The following is a 20033-nucleotide window of genomic DNA, read 5'->3' as shown; positions in this document are numbered from 1 at the left end:
AACATATTTTCAATAAAATCTATTAAATATTCAGATTGCTTTTTGCTGTGGAAATATGATTATAATTGTGCTCTCAGGTTGTAAGGTCCAGGATGAAAAAAAAAGAGCCAATGACCAGGTTTTCTATAGTAAATTAGGATGGAACCATACTCTCTAGGTATTCAGGTAAAGTCAAAGGATAACGCACAGGGCTGACAATAAGCAGACTGTGAGAGACGAGCAAATACAAGTCATGCAACCATTTACCTGTCCTTTCTTGAAATAAATAGCACAGAAACCTGATCACTATGAAAAACCATCCGTATTAAGATATCCAGGAAACAAAGCCACACCAAGGAAGGGGTTAATTCTCTCCCTCACCTCCTGACACATCTACTCCAGCTTCATTTTTTAAAAAGTGAGGACAAAAGACAAATCTCTTGAATTTGTCGACCTCCCTTTATCTCCACCAACACTACCCTGAGCCGCCATCGACTGCTGACCAGACAACTGTCATCACCTCCTAACCCATGCTCCTGTGCCCAGTCTTGCCCACTCACTCCAAAAACCAAATCTGACCATGCCATTTCCCTGCTTCAAAAAACCTACAGAAGCTCCCATTGTTCCTAACCAGAAACCAAAGTCTAGTTCTTGCTTATCCCTCCACACCAAGTTCATGTTTTCTCACTTCCGGCAAAACAAGTGAGCAGTCATTTTAGAAGTGACCCTTGCAAGTTGCTGCAGCTGTGGCAGGTTCCCCTTTGAAACAAGCACCTGTGTTGTGTCTAAAAAGAGACAAAGGCAGTGTAGACCAGTGCTTTCCAAACTATCTGTGGTCAAGGACCAGTTCTTCTTGGCCTGTGCTTTTGGATATTATTTTTAAATGAAGAAAATAAAATCTCATTTGTTCCTCTTGTCTTTCCCCCCAGGCACCAGCTATCATGAATTTCCTTCTCTCCTTTTTTTAAGGCATCTACTGCAGACCAATACTTCCGTAAAACACAACAAAGCTATTTATTTTACAAAGGATCCCATGCTTGGGTGTCACAGCCCTGTCAGCGTAAACGACACTAAGTGCTTACTCTCCATTTCTTGATCATCTTGTCGCCATCCTGTCCCAGTTCCTAGTTCCCACACTTTGAGGGGTGCCGTGTTATGAGGTGGTTTGATGTGATTTCAGGTCCCGTTGTTTGTGACAAGAATGAAATTGTTTTCAAGAATGAATTTATTGGGGAATTCCCTGGTGGTCCAGTCGTTAGAACTTGGCACTTTCACTGCCGGAGCCAGGGTTCAATCCCTGGTTGGGGAACTAAGATCCCGCAAGCCACTGGGCACGGCCAAAAAAAAAAAGTGAATGAAGTTATTGTTTTGATATAAAAGTGAAAATGTATTTCAGGATGTCAGCATCCACATCTGTGGCTGCCGACAGCACTTACTAGTGCTGCTGGGGGCTTAATAAGAACCTATGAAGAAGCAGCATGAACGAGGGGACATTTAGACTCTAAATGCTCAGAGTTTGTGGGGACTCTTGTGAGTGTTCGGTCTGGACAAGGCTATCCTTTGCTGATCTAAATAGCTCTCCGAAGACCTTGGGGCACCAGCTCCTCCCATGGTAAAGGGGACTCTTCTACCAGTAGTGGTGGAAGCCGGGCAGCGCAGTGGCCTCACAAAGATCATCTTGCCTGTCAACACGAGTGTCTTGATTCCCTAGCAACATGCTCTGGAAACAAGGATTGTGGTTTTTGCACTGACAGTTGGAAATCTGCTGAACCGTTTCTCCTGAGAACCAACTTGTTGAAAGGTACACCTCAATTAAGTTTGGACTTTATTCCTTTCATCTCCCCTTTCCTGGAACAACAGTGTGGTAAATATGTGATTAGCTTGGACTGTTATTTCTTTATTGACTTATTAAGAGACATCCTTGGGCTTCCCTGGTGGCGCAGTGGTTGAGAGTCCGCCTGCCGATGCAGGGGACAAGGGTTCGTGCCCCGGTCCGGGAAGATCCCACATGCCGCGGAGAGGCTGGGCCCGTGAGCCATGGCCGCTGAGCCTGCGCATCCGGAGCCTGTGCTCCACAGCGGGAGAGGCCACAGCAGTGAGAGGCCCGCGTACCGCAAAAAAAAAAAAAAAAAAAATGGACATCCTGTGTGCTACTGCCTTGTGAAATTATAATTCCCACAGTCAACCTGTGTTAAATAAAATGTTGGCAAAGACCACCTCTTGGTTTCTGAGCATAATTTGCCCCCTTGAAACAAAACACACTGATATAGACAAGTGCTTCTCAAACTTTTCCTGCACATCTGACTCACCCAGAGGACTTCTTAAAACTCAGATGCCTGCTCCCCACCCCAAGAGATTTGATTCAGCAGGTCTGGGCTAGGCCAAGAAGTTGTATCTCCAGTAAGCTTCTGAGGGATGGAGACACTGCCAACTGGAAGGCCACACCTTGGGTGGCACTGGCTTAAATTATGTAGGAGAGGAAAGAATGCTGGACTGAAATCCGAAGACCTCTGTGCACATAAGCACAGAGAAAGCGCCTGGGAGGGAACTCACAAAAACGTTCACAGACTTCAGCACTGCCTCGGGTAATAATGGACTGGTACTTTCTTCTTCATGTTTTTCTCTATTGCCCAAATTTTATTCCTGTGTTTATATAAACACACAGACACACACAACCTCCTCTAAATCTAGAAATTGTATGTGTATATATGTACCTATATAATTTACTTTATACACATACATTTCTTAAAGAGTTGTTTGTTGTTCTTTCGCAGCCATGTCACTGGAAACTTGTAATAAGCTTGTGGACAATATAACCCACAGATCTTTTTTCTCATACCTGTGGTCAAGTCAGCTCATGAACTACAACTGATCTTTCACACTTGAGGACTGACTTTAGATTTACTATGAGGCCACCTGATGATGTACAGTGCATGGGACTGTAAATCAACCCCTACCGTAACGTTCACTAGTCCCGTAGGTTCCCTGAATGTTTGTTTATTAAGGTGAGAACGAAGGCCATGTGTGCTGTCTTAGGTTCGTCTGTCCTATCCTTCCTACTTTGAAGAGATCCTGCAGAATGATGAACCTGGAATTCTTCACTTACTTTGTCTTGGACATTTGCTGACATTTCACAGTCTTTCCCAAGCAATGGCTCTATCTTTACGTTATTCTTCTTGTGGTTTGATCATAGGTTGGTGTTGCTGTCAACGCTGTTGCCATTTTTCATTAAACCAACCCATTCTGGGCCTTCGTCTTTCCCGGAGGCTATATTTGTCCTTGCTTATATGCTTATTTGGATGGAATCTACAGGACTGTCTGCTTAGTCAACCCCCTTGTGGGAAATGTCCACCCCCCTCCACATGCAGGGTACAGTGGGGTGGTCATGCTTATACATGTAACACCATCCCCAGCCATAGGGGTTTGGTCTGGGAGTAAGCACAAGGTCCAAACTGGATCAATTAGTTCCTTCCCAGGAATCTCATTCTGGGAGAGAGACAGAACCTTCTATTTCAAAATGACTAAGCCAGCGACGCGCACTCGAAGCTCTTTGGTGAGCCTGTTTTCCATCGTGAGGCAGAAAGCCTGTGCACGGACCCACAGCACGAGCAGAGACAGGGATGAAGACGGATCCACGTTAACGTGTGCTCTGAAAAGAAGGCGCCAACCTCCTGCTGCTGTGACTCTCCACAACTCCCTGATTCTTGCCATTCCTGATGCTGGAATTCCATGACTTACCCCAGAAGCCTTCCAATAAACCATCTTTTTTGTTCAAGCCAGCTAGGTTTATTTACTCCAGAATAACCTTAGTCAGCTGTGATACTGATTTATAAGAAATACGTATCTGTTCCCGGTCCTAGTTCCAAGCACAGCTCCTAAAACCCTGGGAATTTCCTAAGCCTGGAGAGCAAAGGTGTCTTTTGCTATGTTAATGAGGTGACTTTTGGAAAGCCCTTAGGAAACTCCTGGATGGAGGTTGGTTGCCAGGGAAACCAAGCTTGTGATTAGCTGGTTAGAACTGTCGGTCCCACCCCCCTAACCTCCTGGGAGGGGAGAGGGGCTGGAGACAGACTTCAGTCACCAACCGCCAATGATTTAGTCAACGGTGCCTGTGTCATGAAGCTGCCATGAAAAGCCAGAAGGACGGGGTTCAGAGAGCTCCAGGTTGGTGAATGCCGGGAGATGAGGGGAAGGTGCCGCGGTGGGAGAGGGCATGGACATTCCGGGCCCTTCCCCCAACCTGGCCCTGAGTATCTCTTCCATCCGGATGTTCCTGAGTTCTATCCTTTCATAATAAACTGGTAATCTACTAAAATGTTTCCCGAGTTCTGCGAGCCAGTACAGCAAATTAATGGAACGCAGGGAGGTGGGGTCACTGGAACCTCCATCTACAGCCGGTTGGTCAGGAGCACAGGTGACAACCTGGACGTGGGATTGGTGTCCGCTGGGAGACTGGGGTGGGGAGGTCTTGTGGACCGAGCCCTTAAGCTGTGGGATCTACCTGGAGATAGTGTCAGAATTGAGATAACTGGCTTAGTGATGTGGAAAAAGACACATCGGAATTGGTGTCAGAATCGTACCAACCCGTAGGCCATCCTTTAAAACCCTTGAACTCATTACAGACCTTTCTAGGTGGCCACATTCGTTTTATTTTAAAATTCATTTAGTTCTCTCCCTTTCCCCCTCACTGTGCTCATTAGTGATGTTGGTTAGAATTCTGCCTTTTAAATCTTTCCACTCCTCTTGCATCATCTTTCCTTTAGCACCCTGTTCACAGCATTCTTTTTTTTTTTTCCTCTGTACCTCTTGAAATTTGCCTTTCGCACATCTACAGGCTGTAGTGTGGCCATAACACGCAAGAGTAGGTACAGGGCAGCATTCCCCTCTCCCAAGGTTGCTTCCTTTCAGTTCCGACACAAAGTGAGTTGTTTGCTTTTAGCTGCAGGAGACTTCCAGCTGACTTCTGGATAATTAATGATCTCTGCGTCCTCCTAAGCAGTTTGTTACGAGTGACTCTTGCCAGCACATAGCATTTCCACTGGTTTGAGTTCTAAGCCCAATGTAACAACAAGGTGAAGACCATTAAAGGACACTTTCTACACCTGTCACCAGACTGTGGGGTGGGAAGGCATGGCAGGAGGATCTTTAAGGTGAATGTCTGGTTTCACCAGAAGAGGATGAAGAGGCCCAGGCACGGGGAAACAGACCCCACATCCCCGCTGGCTGTGTGAGTCTCCACTGGAGAGACGCAGGACATCCGAATGGAAAGGATGACCTACAGAAGGACGTGGTGTGGATAAGAAGGAGGGATGGATAAAAATGTCTGCAGCCAGAAAAAGGTAATCTAGGAAAATTATGTGTGTTCTATCATCACAAAGTGACAATAACCACAAACAGAAGAACGGCTTAGAGGATGGGACTGTAAAGAAAGGTTTAAAACTGATGGTAAGAGGGGAGTGGTTAAGTAAATTATGATATATCCAGAGAGTAGAATTCCACAGAACTATCAAAAGTGGCCTTATAGGGCTTCCCTGGTGGCACAGTGGTTGAGAGTCCGCCTGCCGATGCAGGGGACGCAGGTTTGTGCCCCGGTCCGGGAAGATCCCACATGCCGCGGAGCGGCTGGGCCCGTGAGCCATAGCCGCTGAGCCTGCGCGTCCGGAGCCTGTGCTCCGCAACGGGAGAGGCCACAACAGTGAGAGGCCTGCGTACCGCCAAAAAAAAAAAAAAAAGTGGCTTTATAAAATTATGTAAATGAAAACACTGCACAGTTGACTAGGTTTAAAGGCAGGTTACAAAACAGTTTATTCTGTGAGACCCAATTTCTGTTAAAGAGACACACACATACATACCTCTGGTATACTGCTTCCTAAACTTTGATATGTACACAAATCCGCATATTAACCAGATCTAGGGGTCTGGTTAAAATTCAGATTCTGATTCAGTAGGTCTGGAGTGGAGAGGCCTGAAACGCTGCATCTCTAACAAGGTCCTAGGTGCGGTGGCTTCTGCTGGTCCCACTGACCAGCATTAGTAGCAAGGATATACACCAGGGTATTAAGAGTGATGTGTTTCATGGGTGATAAGGCTTTATTTTAGTTTTCTTCTTCCCTTGTATCTATTTTCTAATTAATTTGGGTTAAAGAAGGAAAATTAATGGGCATGTGTTGTTTTTACGTCATGAAAAGACAAAATTCACTTACTTTAAAAAGAGAAAAAAGGTGAAGCAAACCACAAGGTCATGAGAGATATAATAAAACTGTGAGGAGGAGCCTCTATAAAATTCAAGCGAAGGAGGAAACACGCACACCTAAAAAAGGCTGGAGGGGCAAGGGGCAGTGAGGGACATTGCGACAACAAGTCTGTAAGAATTCTGGGGCCATCGGACGAGTGGTATCAGAGGACAGGATTGTTGGAATCTGCGGCATAAAGAGGCATATTTTACATGGAAAGAAAATTAAAACAAGCAGTGATAAGACAGGTGCAGCCCTGCACTGCCTGGTGTGGGCAGCCTTGCCAGGTGCACAGAGGGGTCCAGCTGGGCCCGCACCGCCTCAGGGACTCGGGGACTTGAGAGGAGAGCTTGTCCTGCTGGCTCCAGTTTGAAGGATATTCTCTATGAGGAGCGACGGGTGAAATCTGGGCACCACTAGAAAGCTAAAAGGCAGGTCAGAGGTTATGCCTGCAGCCAGACTCTATTAGAGCTGGGTGACTCCCAGGAACGTAGGCGTGAGGGAATCGCGGGGCCACGTGCGTGGCTGGACAGAGCTGGGCTCCCCGTCTCACGGGGCTTGGGCAGCAGAGTGTGTGTCCCCAGAAGCCTGCAGAGAGCAGTGTTTCTTTTCTATAAAAGATCCAGCCTGAGCCAGACCTCCAAGGCGGCCCTTACTGTCTTTGGTGGTGACAGCGGAAGGGACAGGGGTGGGTGGTGAGAGCTCTGCTATTGGGCACAAAACACTGAGTGACAAGCCACAGAATGCACACGGTGTTATCACCATAGGCGGGGATGAAATTCAGGTGCTCCGGTTTCCTTAACCCACACCAGGGCTGATCTGAGACCGCAGAGAAAAGGGCCGTTGGAAGGTGCTATTTATCAGTGACTATTAACTGCTTTGCAACACTGACATTAAGACTGATATCAAAGTCATAAAGTGGTATTCACACCCTCAGAGTTAACCAGAGTCACCCACAAAAGGTGGCCGGGAGCTAGCCCTCCAGGATGGAGTCTGCCCTCTGCTGGACATCATCGTGATGACTCGGATAAAAGGGAGCAAAAAGAAGTCTCAGGAACAGAGAGAAATTCTGCTACTTCCAGGACCCCGACCCCCATAACGCGGAGACACAGGAACGCACAGAACAGTCAGTGGATGTAGTGGTATATCCTCTCCACATATACAGTAGTTAGTGATCTCTGAAAAGCAAATCACTCACTGCCTCTTAGAACAACGCCCTGCAGCTCACTCCCCTTTCCTTCGACCCTTTCTAGGGCTTTTCCCTGTATCCATTTTCACTCTTCCATTTCCTGAGAAATATGAAACATTTTCTAGTAAAGCCTATTTAGGGAGCTGTTTGACTACAAGCAGGTGAGAAGTACTGGCTCATCCTATGAGAGGCCTCTCAGGGCCAAGGGGCCCCGGGAGGACTGGCAGGTGGGCTCTCTCACCCCCTGCTCCCTACCCCGAGATGGTCACATCTCCACGCGCGTCACCTTGTCTCACTCACGCTCTCATAAAACCAGGTACATCTGTGATATTGTGCCATAATAAGAAATATCTAGGGCTTCCGTGGTGGCGCAGTGGTTAAGAATCCGCTTACCAATGCAGGGGACGCGGGTTCGAGCCCTGGTCCGAGAAGATCCCACATGCCGCGGAGCAACTAAGCCCGTGCACCACAACTACTGAGCCTGCGCTCTAGAGCCTGTGAGCCACAACTACTGAGCCCACATGCCACAACTACTGAAGCCCGCTCCTAGAGCCTGTGCTCCGCAACAAGAGAAGCCACCGCGATGAGAAGCCCACGCACCGCAACGAAGAGTAGCCCCCACTCGCCGCAACTAGAGAAAGCCCGCACACAGCAACAAAGACCCAACGCAGCCAAATAAATAAATAAATAAAATCAATAATTAAAAAAAAAGAAATATCTATCTAGTCTTCACCCCCCGCCCCATTTCTGGCATAAGAGCTTTTAAAACACTTGGAATTTCTGACTGATGGGGTGAGAGGAGCACCTCTTGTTAAATAAAGTCATGTCTACTTGTGGTCTAGTAAACTTAGAATATGGACTGTTGGCAGATTCTATGGAATGAGGGACAAAGCTGTCCTAAAATACTGAGTGTTACTATTCCTGCTACATCCTATATCCCAGAATTTCTTTCAATAATTTTGAGGGCGACTGTAATTTCTCAGGTCTCAGTATAAGAAAATGTCAGTGAAAGTGATCTGGAATGAATCCCAACTGCTTCTCTCAAAGAAGTGAATTAACTGTGAAACTTGACATGTGCACAGTCACCGCCACTCAACCCTCTTGTACCCGGGAGCATGGACGTCAGCTAGCAGCAGGGGACCCCCCAGTCTGCGTCCAGCCCTGACCCCCGCCCCGACGATACTGGTCTAAAGGGCCCCACGTTCTCCTCTGTCCTCTGTCCTCCTCACGGCAGCCCGACTTGATTTTCTTGATCAAACTGCTTTCCTGCTCTAAGACTCTTGCTAGTGCCACAGTGGCTACTGATTAAAAAGTAAACTCTCAGACTCCATCGAAAGTCCCAACAGTTTGGTCCCCACATACTCTGCCAACCTAATCCCCCATTCTCCGCCTTCCTCTCTTTCTGTCCTCAGCCACACCCACTTACACACTGTCCCTGAAAACCACAGGCCCAAGCTGCCCCAAGACCTTTGTTTAGGCTGTTCCCTCTCCCTGGATTCCTTCTCCCTCCATACCTGCCAGTCAAAGTCTTCCCAAACCTCCAATTCCATCCCCTCCAAGAAACTACCCAGGAGGCTCTTCTATTCTCCTTGGGTGTGGTCCCTCCCTCTCTGCCTCAAACCTCACGCCTAATGTACTGATTAACACCCCACAATCAGGCTATTTAGGAAAGCGTTTATCTCCCCTACAAACCTCCAGGCCCTGGAGAGCGCTCTGTTTTCCTCCCAGCACAGGAGCTGGGAAGACAGCAGATGTGAACTGAGGACAAGAGGAGGGGACAGACACCCTGCATGCCAACAGCCGTGCCAGCCCTGCCCACGCAGAACTCGGGACTTCTGCATACTTACGGTTTCCACAGTTGAGACCACCAAGGCCGAATGGGCAACTGCAAGTCAACAAAGAAAAAGAATAAGAATTAGTTTCAAATATCAAAATAACTGAGGCAATTTACCTAAGTAACTTCTAAATAAGGTTTGGAACAAATTCATCAGAATAAATGAACACGGAGCCTACCTCATGCAGGTTTCATTTTCAAGCCTATATCCATCTTCACAGGCTGAAAAAGAAAAGGAAAATCCAGGAACGTGTCTATTGACTTCCCTTGGTCCCAACTGACAGTTAATAAAACCAGCCACCCTAAAGGCCCCAACAATATTCTAGATCCAGCAGGCTACAAACAGCTTTAGAATTCCCTAAAACCTGGCCTAAATACTGTTGCCAGTTCAACCAATTCTACCAAAAAAAATTCTTAACCTCTTAGTGATTCTCAGTTTCCCAGCTATAAAAAAGAGGATAATGATAATATCTGTTTTATAGTTTCTTGGAGGAGATTAAGTAAACTAAGGCATGCAAATGACTTAGCGCAGCACCTAGCGCATAGTAACCACTAACCGTTCGTAGCTGTAATTATTATCCAACATATGCAATTATTTTTGGAAGTTCTCCGTGGCCCCTGTGTAACATCCTTCCGGAAACACAAAGACAAGTGCTTCACCTTCTTTAACGTAAGTCAAACCTTTAACCAGCTGTTGGCTCCATCAACCCCCTTCCATGAGGAAGTGAGAGCTGTGACACCTTCAGAGCCATGGCCCTGGTGGGTGCCTCAGTTTCCATAAGAGAACGCTCACCCCGTGGTCTGTGTAGTGGATTCTAGACATACCTAGATGAGCCCTAATCGGCACATCACCCAAGACCATAGCTTTGAACCCTCTGGCAGTACAGCTCGTGGACCACGGCTTCACTGAAGGCCTGTGGGCCAGCCATTCCCCTGGATCAGCAGTTCCTGCATGGATCTGATCACGGAACATTTTCAGCATTACAATAAGCTGACAGAACACCATGAGCTGTAATGCATGCTTGGATGAAAGCAGACAATAAAAAATCTCCTCTCGGACAAATTCACTGCTGCAAGGAATGATAGGAATTTGATTCGTGATTAATGTATGCCACGCGCTGCATACAAGAATCACAGGTAAGAAAAGGTACAAAGCGTCGAGCAGTGATCTCTGGACAGACAGCACACACGCGGATGGTGAGATGTGAGTGCCAGCAGCACACCGGGCTCAGAGGCTGCACGCCCTGCAGGCTGGGATGGGAGATCTCTCACAGACCTCCTGCCTCCTCCTTTAAGGATCAGTGCATAATAATGTTAACTACGTAGATGTGCTGAACTTTTTTCTTCCTTCTCTTTTTTAGTGTTAGACACTAAATCTTTCTAGTATCTATTTTGTGGTCATAGACGATCGATACATCACTAGAGTTTTGTGGAATGGTTTGGAAAATACTGTTCTGAATAATCTAAATTCTCTCACAGCGGATCATGAGAGCTGTGAGCCTGCACTGCACTGTTTGGCCCCCTGGAATCCCTTTTCCTGAGCTACGCTCTCTTTATTAAGGGCAATCTATTACTAGCAGCAGCCCCAGGCAAGCCCCTGGGGTATTTATCACAGGCTGTCATGGACCACGTTGCCAATACCACTCAGTAACCTGGTGATGTGGATGCTCCAGAGAAACTTCTCTTGGGCCCTGGGGCCTAGAAAAACGGGGATGGGCCTAAAGAACTGGACTTTATATGACGGTCGGCACTTCTTTCAAAATCACGTTTCTCTCTGCCTCAGTGTCCAGGAAGCTCAGAACCTGAGTGAGCGGCCTATCTTTAGGAAACATGCGGGAACTTAAGGTATATCTTTCTGCATATTCATTTTCCTTCTAACCTCAACAAAGTAGTCATTTTATGTCTCCTTCAACCTGATTTACCTTTCAAATTAAATCTCATCTTGTTACAATGAATTTTCATTAGGCACTTCAAATCTTTTTTGCAACAAGGTAGAGCATAATCGTATCCCACTTCAGGGAAGAGGAATGAGGCCCCTCTCCCAAATCTTTGATACCTTTGAGTTCTCTGAGCTGGCCTTACTCAGCTGGGGCCTTCTCTAAGGAGCAAGCTGAGACCTCCTGTCTCCCCGGCGTGGAGAGCACCATGCCCTGGCCGTCCTTGTGCTATGGCCGGGTGGTGGGAGCAGGGGAAGCCGCCCCTGGATGACCCATGGCTCTGTCTGCAGGGCGGCTACACAGAGACTGCTGGCATCCCAGTGACTCTTCCCCGCCCGTCTCAGCACCGAGGCGGCTGATGTCACACTAGTCTGTTCTATTCTGAACACTTCTTCCTGGAAATATTTTTACAGCAAATCTACCCACCCAACCCTCATCTGCTGGGTGGGAGCTTTCCACCCTGTGGCTGTCATCCAGCCAGATGTCAGGTCCATCTGTTGTCCTGTCTATGAGCTGACGGGCTGGGCTGTTTTCACTTCGCTTCAGAAGTGGCCTGGCTCCCTGGTGTAATGATATGTCCTTATTTCAGATGGGCTCATTCAGTCATTCATCAAAGACCGAGTGCTACCGTGGGCCTGGAGCTGCTCTAGGGGCTCTTGGAGGGAAACCTTGTCATAAGGCACTCCAGCGCGCCTTAGGATCCAGCTCCGCATCTCCACGCTCTAGAGGGACCCTGACCCACAGAACACTGAAGACGAAATGAACGTGGCAACAGCCAGCATTGACACCCCAAGTGGGCTTCCCCTCTTGATATGGAACACAAGCAAATTTGAACCTTCTGGACTTTTAAATAAAAGGCCAGAAGTACATGGTGGAGCCTTCAGGGCTCTTTTGTTCCCTTGCAGGAAGCCAGATCAAGACCTGCCAATCCTGTCCTATCATATATGCTGCCCTACCCTCCAACTGTTCATTCAACAGACATTTATGGAACCCCATAATGTGCAAGCATATTCTAGAGACGGGCACCCAAGGGATCTGCAGCCTCGTCAGAGACAGAGACCTGCAAACAGGTGGCTGGAATTCATCAGGATATCTGCACGATGGACGGAAGCTAAGACATCTACAGGAAGGACACCTACTTTAATTTTACACGATGCTTTGAAAGTCTGGTAAAGACATTTTATGGGAGACACTGAGAAGGTGTGTGTGTGCATACAATAAAGAACAATATGCAGTTGCTAATGTACAACTGTTAAGTGCAGAGATTTAGAAAACACACACCCACGTGCCTTTAGCCTCGATTTACACCAGGGACCGACCCCAGATCTGAGGTGTCTGAGAGGGTACTTCTTTTAACTTCCCCCGTGCCCCAGCACCAACGGCCAGAAGATGTCACTGTAACCCCTCAGAACCCAGCTGACCGGGCTGTGGTCCAAGGAGCTCCGGGATCCATTCATGGAGCTCTGACGGCCATGGGTGAAAATCTAACCAACAGGATACTGCAGAAACCAGGCTGCATGGGGCCTCGGCCACAAGCCCAAAAGCTAACCACGGTTTTCTTATGCCGATTCTCCGGTCATTACTTGATAGACATAAGGTTTCCGGTGCCTGTGTCACTGCATCTGGTAAATCCTTGACAGCTCTGCTATTGCTAATGCTAGTCTGTAAGCGACACAATTATAGAACTACTGACTTGGAAAGAGAGGGAAATGACTCATGCCAGTCAGAAGCAAAGGTGGCAGGGCCGCTCCCGAGGCCACCTGAAATTGCAGAGGCACTGCGTACAGAAACGACTGCCCCACGTAGCCACACGGCCGCCAGCACACAGGGACGTCAGCGCACTTCATGTGTGAAGGACGTTACCTTCACACATGAAGTGGGCTCAGTGCCCCAGTTTCTAAGACGGGCCAGGAGCACTTTGCATGAAACCAGATAAGAGGGAACTAAGAAGCGTCACCTCTGTATCAAAGCGGCAGACTGACAGGGCACTGAGAAGCGCTGTGAGCTTCAGAATCAGGCCTGTTGCCCCACAGAGTTGGGCCCCCTCTTCAAACCCCACCCCAGGGCCTGTGTGCAGAGCTGAGGAGGTGCACTTTCAAAGCACCTAAGTCAGAGGGTCTGAAGCGCAGGATGAGAGCACTGCCCTGAAATGTATTTTTATCCTCTCCTCTAATGGGAAGTCCTGACAGAAATAAGTGGCATGTCACCTTTCCCCAGGACGCCATTTTTACTCAGATTCCAGTACATCTGTCACCAGCAGGCACTGACTGAGCAGGAAAACTGGGCCATACACGTTCTCATGCGATGCGAGGCCTAAGGCTACGTGATGCCTTTATGTTGCTAGTTTTCCTGTGATCACGAATTGCAGCAGGGTTTCGTAAGGCAGGGTACCCAGTGCTCTGGACTTGAATTCATTTTATTTTAAAGCAGTATTCTTGCACTGCACGCACTGACCAGCCTTCGTCTCAAACTGGCTGAAGTTAATCCTCACCTAAGAGATTAGCAGAATTAGGTTTCTGCCTTGAAACCCTTAAAACCAGAACTCATTGGTTCAACAACAACCTGGGTAAAATACAAGAGCAAAGGCTGATGGCTTACAAAGTACCTCCATAACCACTGCCCTCTTTAATTCTTAGAATATCCAATGAAGTATCACTGCACCCATTTCACAGAAGAGGAAACTCAAGCTCAGCGAAGCAAAGTGACTTGCCCGAGATGATACAGGACGGGCAGGCAGAGTGGGACCCTGACTCAGGTCTCCCGGGCTGCCAGCTACCACTAAAAGGTACAGCCCTGCTTCCGTGCTGGTATTTTCATTTTAAAAGATTAGCAGACAATAGAATAAAGCTTTGGGAATTAAAACAGTAATTTTTCTAATTTCCTCTAATTAGGAAGAAAAAAAAAAAAAGGCCTGGCCACCCCAGGCATTCCATTCTCTTTTCTTTTCCTTTGAATTTGGTTGGCCAGACCAGTGTGCACCAGTCAGAGATAATGCTATTATTCCAGGGAGATAACGTATTCAACTCTGCTGGGAGCCAAATAACTAGAACCGGTTACCCCCAGATTAGAACAGTCACCCCCTAGAGCACAGACACTGCCCCAGGCAGAGAAAAGCACCTCCCCCACCCCCTGGGCCACAGAACCCCAGACCGGCTGGTACCTCGGCAGGAGTGGTCCATCTTGTTGAACTGGAAGTAGCCAGACTTGCACTGGCACAGCGCGACCCCGTCCAGATCGGTGCAGATGGAGGTCTCTTTGTCACATTCTGGAGTCTTCCGCTTGCACAAGCTGCCCGCTAGAATGGAAAAACAAGACAGTGAAACAGAACAAAACCTCCTCCACGTCGAACATTAAGATGCGTGAACTTCCTGCTTCAAGAGGCTCAGAGAACAGTTTCCAAAAGAGCCTGCGTGGCGCGCCGCTCCTCTCAGAGGGCACTTCTGCACTGCCTTCTGCTGCTCCTCCCCCGAGTCGGCCCCCGGGTCTGTTAGTGAAAGTTCACGGGGCAGAAAGCAAACCCAGAAGAAACGGGGTGCCGTCGCCAGCTCCAGCGTCCCCTGCAAACACAACCCTCGACGGGTGGGATCCTCTGCACCTTCACGCTCTAGGGCTGCAGGGGAGAATCGGCACAAGCCTGGAAAGTGTGACCCGCTCTCTTAGGAAGGAGGCCTGTCCCGGCTGAGGTGTGTCCCAGCTCTGTGTCTGTCTGGCCTAAAGGGACGCAGCGCCTGCTGTGGCGGGTAGCCTGCTGCCTAGCAGACTGACTCTGAGGAGAGGTGTGGAAGGTAAGCCGGGCTGTATGTGTTCTGTCACTGTCCGCCTGCCCACGATACGGATGCCCGCCTGGGGCTTGCTGGGCCCTGGGTCGTCAGCTCCTGGCCATGTGGGCCAGGCTCATTTCAGGGACGACAAAGAACTCTTTCATTATTATCCGAAAGCATTCATTGCTGGGCATGTGGCCGTGAGGCTGTACACAGTGAACCCTCTCTCGGGCTGTATACAGCAGGCCCCCTCTGAGTTTGCATACAGTGGGCTTTCTTTGAGGTTATGTACAGCAGACCCTCTCTGAAGTTGTAAAGAGTGAACCCTCTCTCAGGGTGTATAGAGCACGCCCTCTCTGAGGCTGTATACAGTGGACACGACGAGGGTGCTTTTTACCATCTAAGGTAGGTCTAACAAAAAAACATATGTAATTGGGGTATACAGACAACAGAACAAAAATACGAAATCACTTGGATAGTGGACGGTAACTTATTTACACTATGTACAGGGTGAGACTGACCTACGCCGCTGTTTTTGGCGGGCGTGAGCAAGTTCAGCGTGAGGAGACAGCCGAGGAAGGGCCACGTGTACACTGGGCAGTGAGGTGTGGGCTCCCTTCTCCCACCTTAAGGAAAACACCAACCGATTCAGAAACCAGCTGCCAGCTCTTAGCACAGCACAGCTATACCCCCACTCCACCCCAGGCAGGTTCTGGCGACAGGGACCCCGGCATCTGCCTCCTTGTCTGAGTCTCGAGAGCTCGGGGCCAGTGGGTGCCTTGGTCACAGGAGGTTAGTTTAGGACACAGCTTCAGCTCTCAGAGCTGAATTTCCTGCCTTTATCAGTGGAAGCTGGCATGCTAAATCAGAACCTATTGGTGTGTGTGATACAATTTCCTTTGTTTATTGTGAAAGGTCTGTATTTAAGGGAGAAAAATGAAAAATGGAAAATCTCACCAGGCAAACACGGTGAAGTTGGCACAGAGGGGCACTAAACGGCCACAATCTCTCATCTAAAGCCTTAATATAAAGAAATATCTCCAGCACAGAAGGCCGTCCAGGCTGGTACTAGTTGGTGTAGCAGCCAGCCTGAGTTGCCTGGCCTGATTAGATATTTTCTGGAAGCCAATGTCACGTTTTCCCTCCACCCTGCCCACGAATCCTGCCTGTTGGCAAATACTGCTCGCCCTGCTGAAGCCAACTCTTCCCGGCACAGAAGCAGATTCACTTGAAGACAGGGAAAGCTGGCCCCGCCTTTGCGATGGAGGGGTTGCTATCCTCAAAATTCTTAAAGAACATTCTGTCATCAGTCCATCCAACGGAACCACGTAGAAGGCCGTTTTCGTTTTCAGCCTGGCGATGTGATTTTTCTGCATCTACAATTCCCATGCTCCTTCCTGCGCATACCATCCGCCAAACAGACAATGAGAATTTATGTGAATCTAAGGCTGGGACGCTTCCTGGGGGATTTCCAAGGACTCTAAACCTCTGGAGAGAGGAGAGCTACAGTTCTTTGAAAGGCGAGGAAGTAGATATTTTGTGAATTGAAGGGGAAGAAACTGCCCTTGCAAGGGCAGCGGCCAGAGTGGCCCGGTGCCTCCCACGTGTCGGGAACACCCAGATGTCAGAAGCTGACAGCTCCCCCTTGTCCAGCCCGCCTCTCTAGCACTCAGACAGGTGAGTGAGGGACCAAGCAGTGTGCTGGCAAAACCTGGAGAGGCCCTGGGAGGGAAAACAGAGAGGTGAGGCTGTTTTCAGCCAAGATGCATGGCCGTCTTTGTTCTCAGGGGCTTGGAAAGCAGAGGCAGAGAATGGGCACCAGTACATGTGGAGGCAGGAAGTCTGTGGGAAATCTCTGTACCTGCCTCTTAATTTTGCTGTGAACCTAACTCTGCTCTAGAAAAAAGTCTTTAAAAAAAAAAAAAAAAAAGCGACCTTGGCAAGGAAGACATGAGCTTTCCCGTAAGCTACATCTGAGCAGTTGGAAGAATGGGGGCCAGAGAGTGGGCAGGGCTGCCACGGGCATGGCCCTTACAAATCCAAATATCTTGCCACTTGATTTGCAAAACATGAAATACGTTTACTAAGGACAAAAAAAGTAACCTAATATAATGCTGACCACGTAGCATGTATTCCACATGGGTTTAGTGAACTGCAAGGTCCCCTTCCTACTTTCTGGGGAGGAAAAATTGGAACCTTTAAATCACTGGCAAGAGCAAGAAACTAAAATCAAAGCAGAGTACCGTGTGATGGGGCAGGAACTTTTTAACCAATTCCCCAATGAAGCTGAATGATAGCAACTTCAACTCCAGAATGCTTAGCTCTCTCCCTCTTTTTTTTTTTTTCAAGTGAATAGCCCTTAAATGGGCAAAGCTCTAGCATTTATCCCTGAGCGAAAGGTTAACTGCCAGGTCTGTAATGCACAGTCCATAAGGAGGGCTCTCCAGACCTGCTCTTACAAAGCTCTGGCTCATCGGGAACGTCCTGGATCTCCAGCAGGCAGAGCACCAAACCTGCTACCTACAACTTAGTCTAGCATCTGGGCACCAGATGGGGAGCTTCCCTCCGACTCTGCATCCCTCACCAGTCCTATGTGTAGTAAAATGAGCAAACCAGAGCCAGCTCTGACCACTTATGAGACACAGCAGGGGCAAGCCCCCCTGCATGAGGAAGCACTTTTGATTCCAGCAGAGTTTTCCCATCCCAGAGGCGAAACCTCCCCTCCAAGACCCGAATTTGCCTTCCAAACTTGTTTCTGATCCCTTTCTTCAGCTGCCTCACATCAGATGCACTGTAGAAGCTTTCAACAAAAACAGATAAAGAACAAGAAAAGAGAAATCATGGACGGTGAGCAGTTTGCCCTCTAATCTTCTAGTCTTGTTTCTGTGCAAATAGAATTTGCAAACAAATACACAGAAAGACGGGTGATTCTGTACATGCTTTTTTTTTTAATCTAATGATATGTCAAGATGAAGGTCTGGAGTCATTGACAAGCATGTACATTCTGTGTGTGAATTTCTATCTCCCCAGAGAGAGGAGGAACCTTTCAAGGGAAAGAAGAGTGCTTTTTGCTCCATTACATCAGCTCCTACATCCCTTCCAATACTAATGCTGGATAGAAGAAATAGAAACAGTATGCCAAGGACTGGGGGCCTTCAAGGCTGGGTGTACAGGACTCTGTGTGTGTGTGTGTGTGTGTGTGTGTGTGTGTGTGTGTGTGTGCGCGCGTGTGTATGTGTGTGTGTCTGTGCATGTGTACACAAAGATGCAGAAAGGCCTTGTGCCTAACGCCCATTTCAGGCTGGTTCTGTGACAAGTTTCTTGGACCTGAGCCCTGAATGCCTTACACGTCTACCCTCGGTCTGTGCCTAACTGAATGGGTGGGGTCCTCGCAGAGGGCCTCTTACCTCTAAAGATCCGCCTCTGAGAACCCAAGAGCTGGCAGACCTCAGCAGAGGCCCTGCAGGAGTTGACACATTTCTGCATCCCATCGGCCAGGTCGAACAGCGTCACGTTGGAGGCCAGGGAAAAGGTGGTTTGCAGTGACATCACCACCGCACTGGGCTCCCTACAGGCAAAATATGTAGGTTTTAATTGTCCTAAAATGACATGTGGGCCCCAGGGCTTTTGGAAAATGAGTGTCCTCCCCATTCTCCAGTGATGGCCTGGGAGAGCATGAAGTTCCAGTGACCTTGGCCCCGGATCACCCTATGGCCCGATCAAAACAAGGCCCAGTTTTGTTGCCATCACCCATGTTAGAACATCCTCCCCTTTCTATAGACTGGTTCACAAACGAATATAATCCTGTTACTTACCTAGAAGCATGAGCTGTGGATCGGGTATAACCAGGTAATGTTGAAAAACACACATTTAACTGAAAGGAAGAACAGGTTTATCGTTAACTGTGAGTCAGACAAAAGCCTTAAACCTAGAACGAATTTCCTATTTTCAGGATCAAATAGGCGTTTTCCAGCCATCAAGTTGTCAGCAGGCGGCCTTACGCAGGAGTGGTGTCTTTTTTGCTCCTTTCTTAAATGGCTTTCTGCTCTTATTCTGTTGTTCCATGAGTACAAAGGGAGAGAGGCAGAGAGTAAATCAGTGGGGAAAATCTGGGCAGGAAATGATGTTCAGAACAGCACCCTTGGATGCAAACATCTTCAAAGGAGCAGATCTCTTCTAAGACCCAGGGTTTCAAAAACCTCAGAGGCAACTGTTTATTTGGACTTTGCATAGTGAACAAGCCTCACTGAAAAGGCTGGGTTCCTTTCAGCTACCCCAGGTCTGGCAGGCCTGACACAGACCCCTCATAATCTACAATGAGTTGACCTAACTCACAGATAGGTCCTCTTCAATAAGGCTCTCCATAGGAAATTACATTACATGGGTCAAGAGCCCTTTTGTAGAGAGCAAATTAAGAGCGACTCTCCCTGTGTTTGCCTTGTGCTCTCGGAAAGAGCAGAAAATCCCTGTGGGGCATGAAGTACCATGCCTGCTTCTCCACTCCCCCCCCCCCCCCACCGACAGTAGGGGCTGGGGATTCCTTTTATGCAGCAGAGGGTCTCAATACCTTGACCAATGCAACCCACCTGTCTTCAAAGCCTGTGTGTCAGACACATCTCACCCTTCACAAGATGGATTCAAAACACGGGATGCTATCAAACCCTTTTTTGGCTTTGTATGACATGACTTTATATTCACAAGGTAATGATTTATTATTACTTAAACTTTTTTTCCCAGGAAAAAACACAAATAGCACATTTCAGAACAGAACGGCACCTTGGGAAAGACTACTTGAGTCATAGCCTAAATCTTCTCTAGTCATAGCCAAATCTTCACTATATCTTGGGGGTGGGGATGTCACATCACTAATAAATTATATGTTGATACTGGGTAAAAATGAGCAAATCAGATAAGTCACTGAGCACCGTGTAATGGGAAGGACTGTACCTCTGCACGAGTTTCTCAGCCTCTGTACTATCTTAGAAGGAAATATTGACCTACAACCGAACTAAGAGGCAGCTGTGGTGCAGTGCCAAGAACACCAGGTATAGGGTTAGTAGACGTAAAACCCTGTCATATAGTAAAGAATGTGACCTTACT

At 48.1% G+C, this 20033-nt stretch overlaps 1 protein-coding gene across 3 annotated transcripts in view; it reads right to left on the bottom strand.

The window, feature by feature from the left end:
- HEG1 (heart development protein with EGF like domains 1) overlaps positions 1 to 20033 on the bottom strand; it is a gene marked incomplete at its 5' end in the record, with an annotated part of 79959 nt that overhangs the window by 12995 nt on the left and 46931 nt on the right. For all 3 annotated transcript variants that reach the window (XM_082654738.1, XM_082654739.1, XM_082654740.1), the window contains 5 exons: positions 9249 to 9286; positions 9415 to 9457; positions 14333 to 14467; positions 18341 to 18501; positions 18749 to 18807. In XM_082654738.1, coding sequence (XP_082510864.1) covers positions 9249 to 9286; positions 9415 to 9457; positions 14333 to 14467; positions 18341 to 18501; positions 18749 to 18807 — 436 coding nt within the window. The remainder of the gene's footprint in view (positions 1 to 9248; positions 9287 to 9414; positions 9458 to 14332; positions 14468 to 18340; positions 18502 to 18748; positions 18808 to 20033) is intronic.

The sequence above is a fragment of the Grampus griseus genome (assembly GCF_964374135.1).
Source record: "Grampus griseus genome assembly, chromosome: 5".
Classification (NCBI taxonomy): Eukaryota; Metazoa; Chordata; class Mammalia; order Artiodactyla; family Delphinidae; genus Grampus; species Grampus griseus.
The sequence above is the reverse complement of the archived record's forward strand: the minus strand, read 5'-3'. Positions and strand labels throughout refer to the sequence as shown.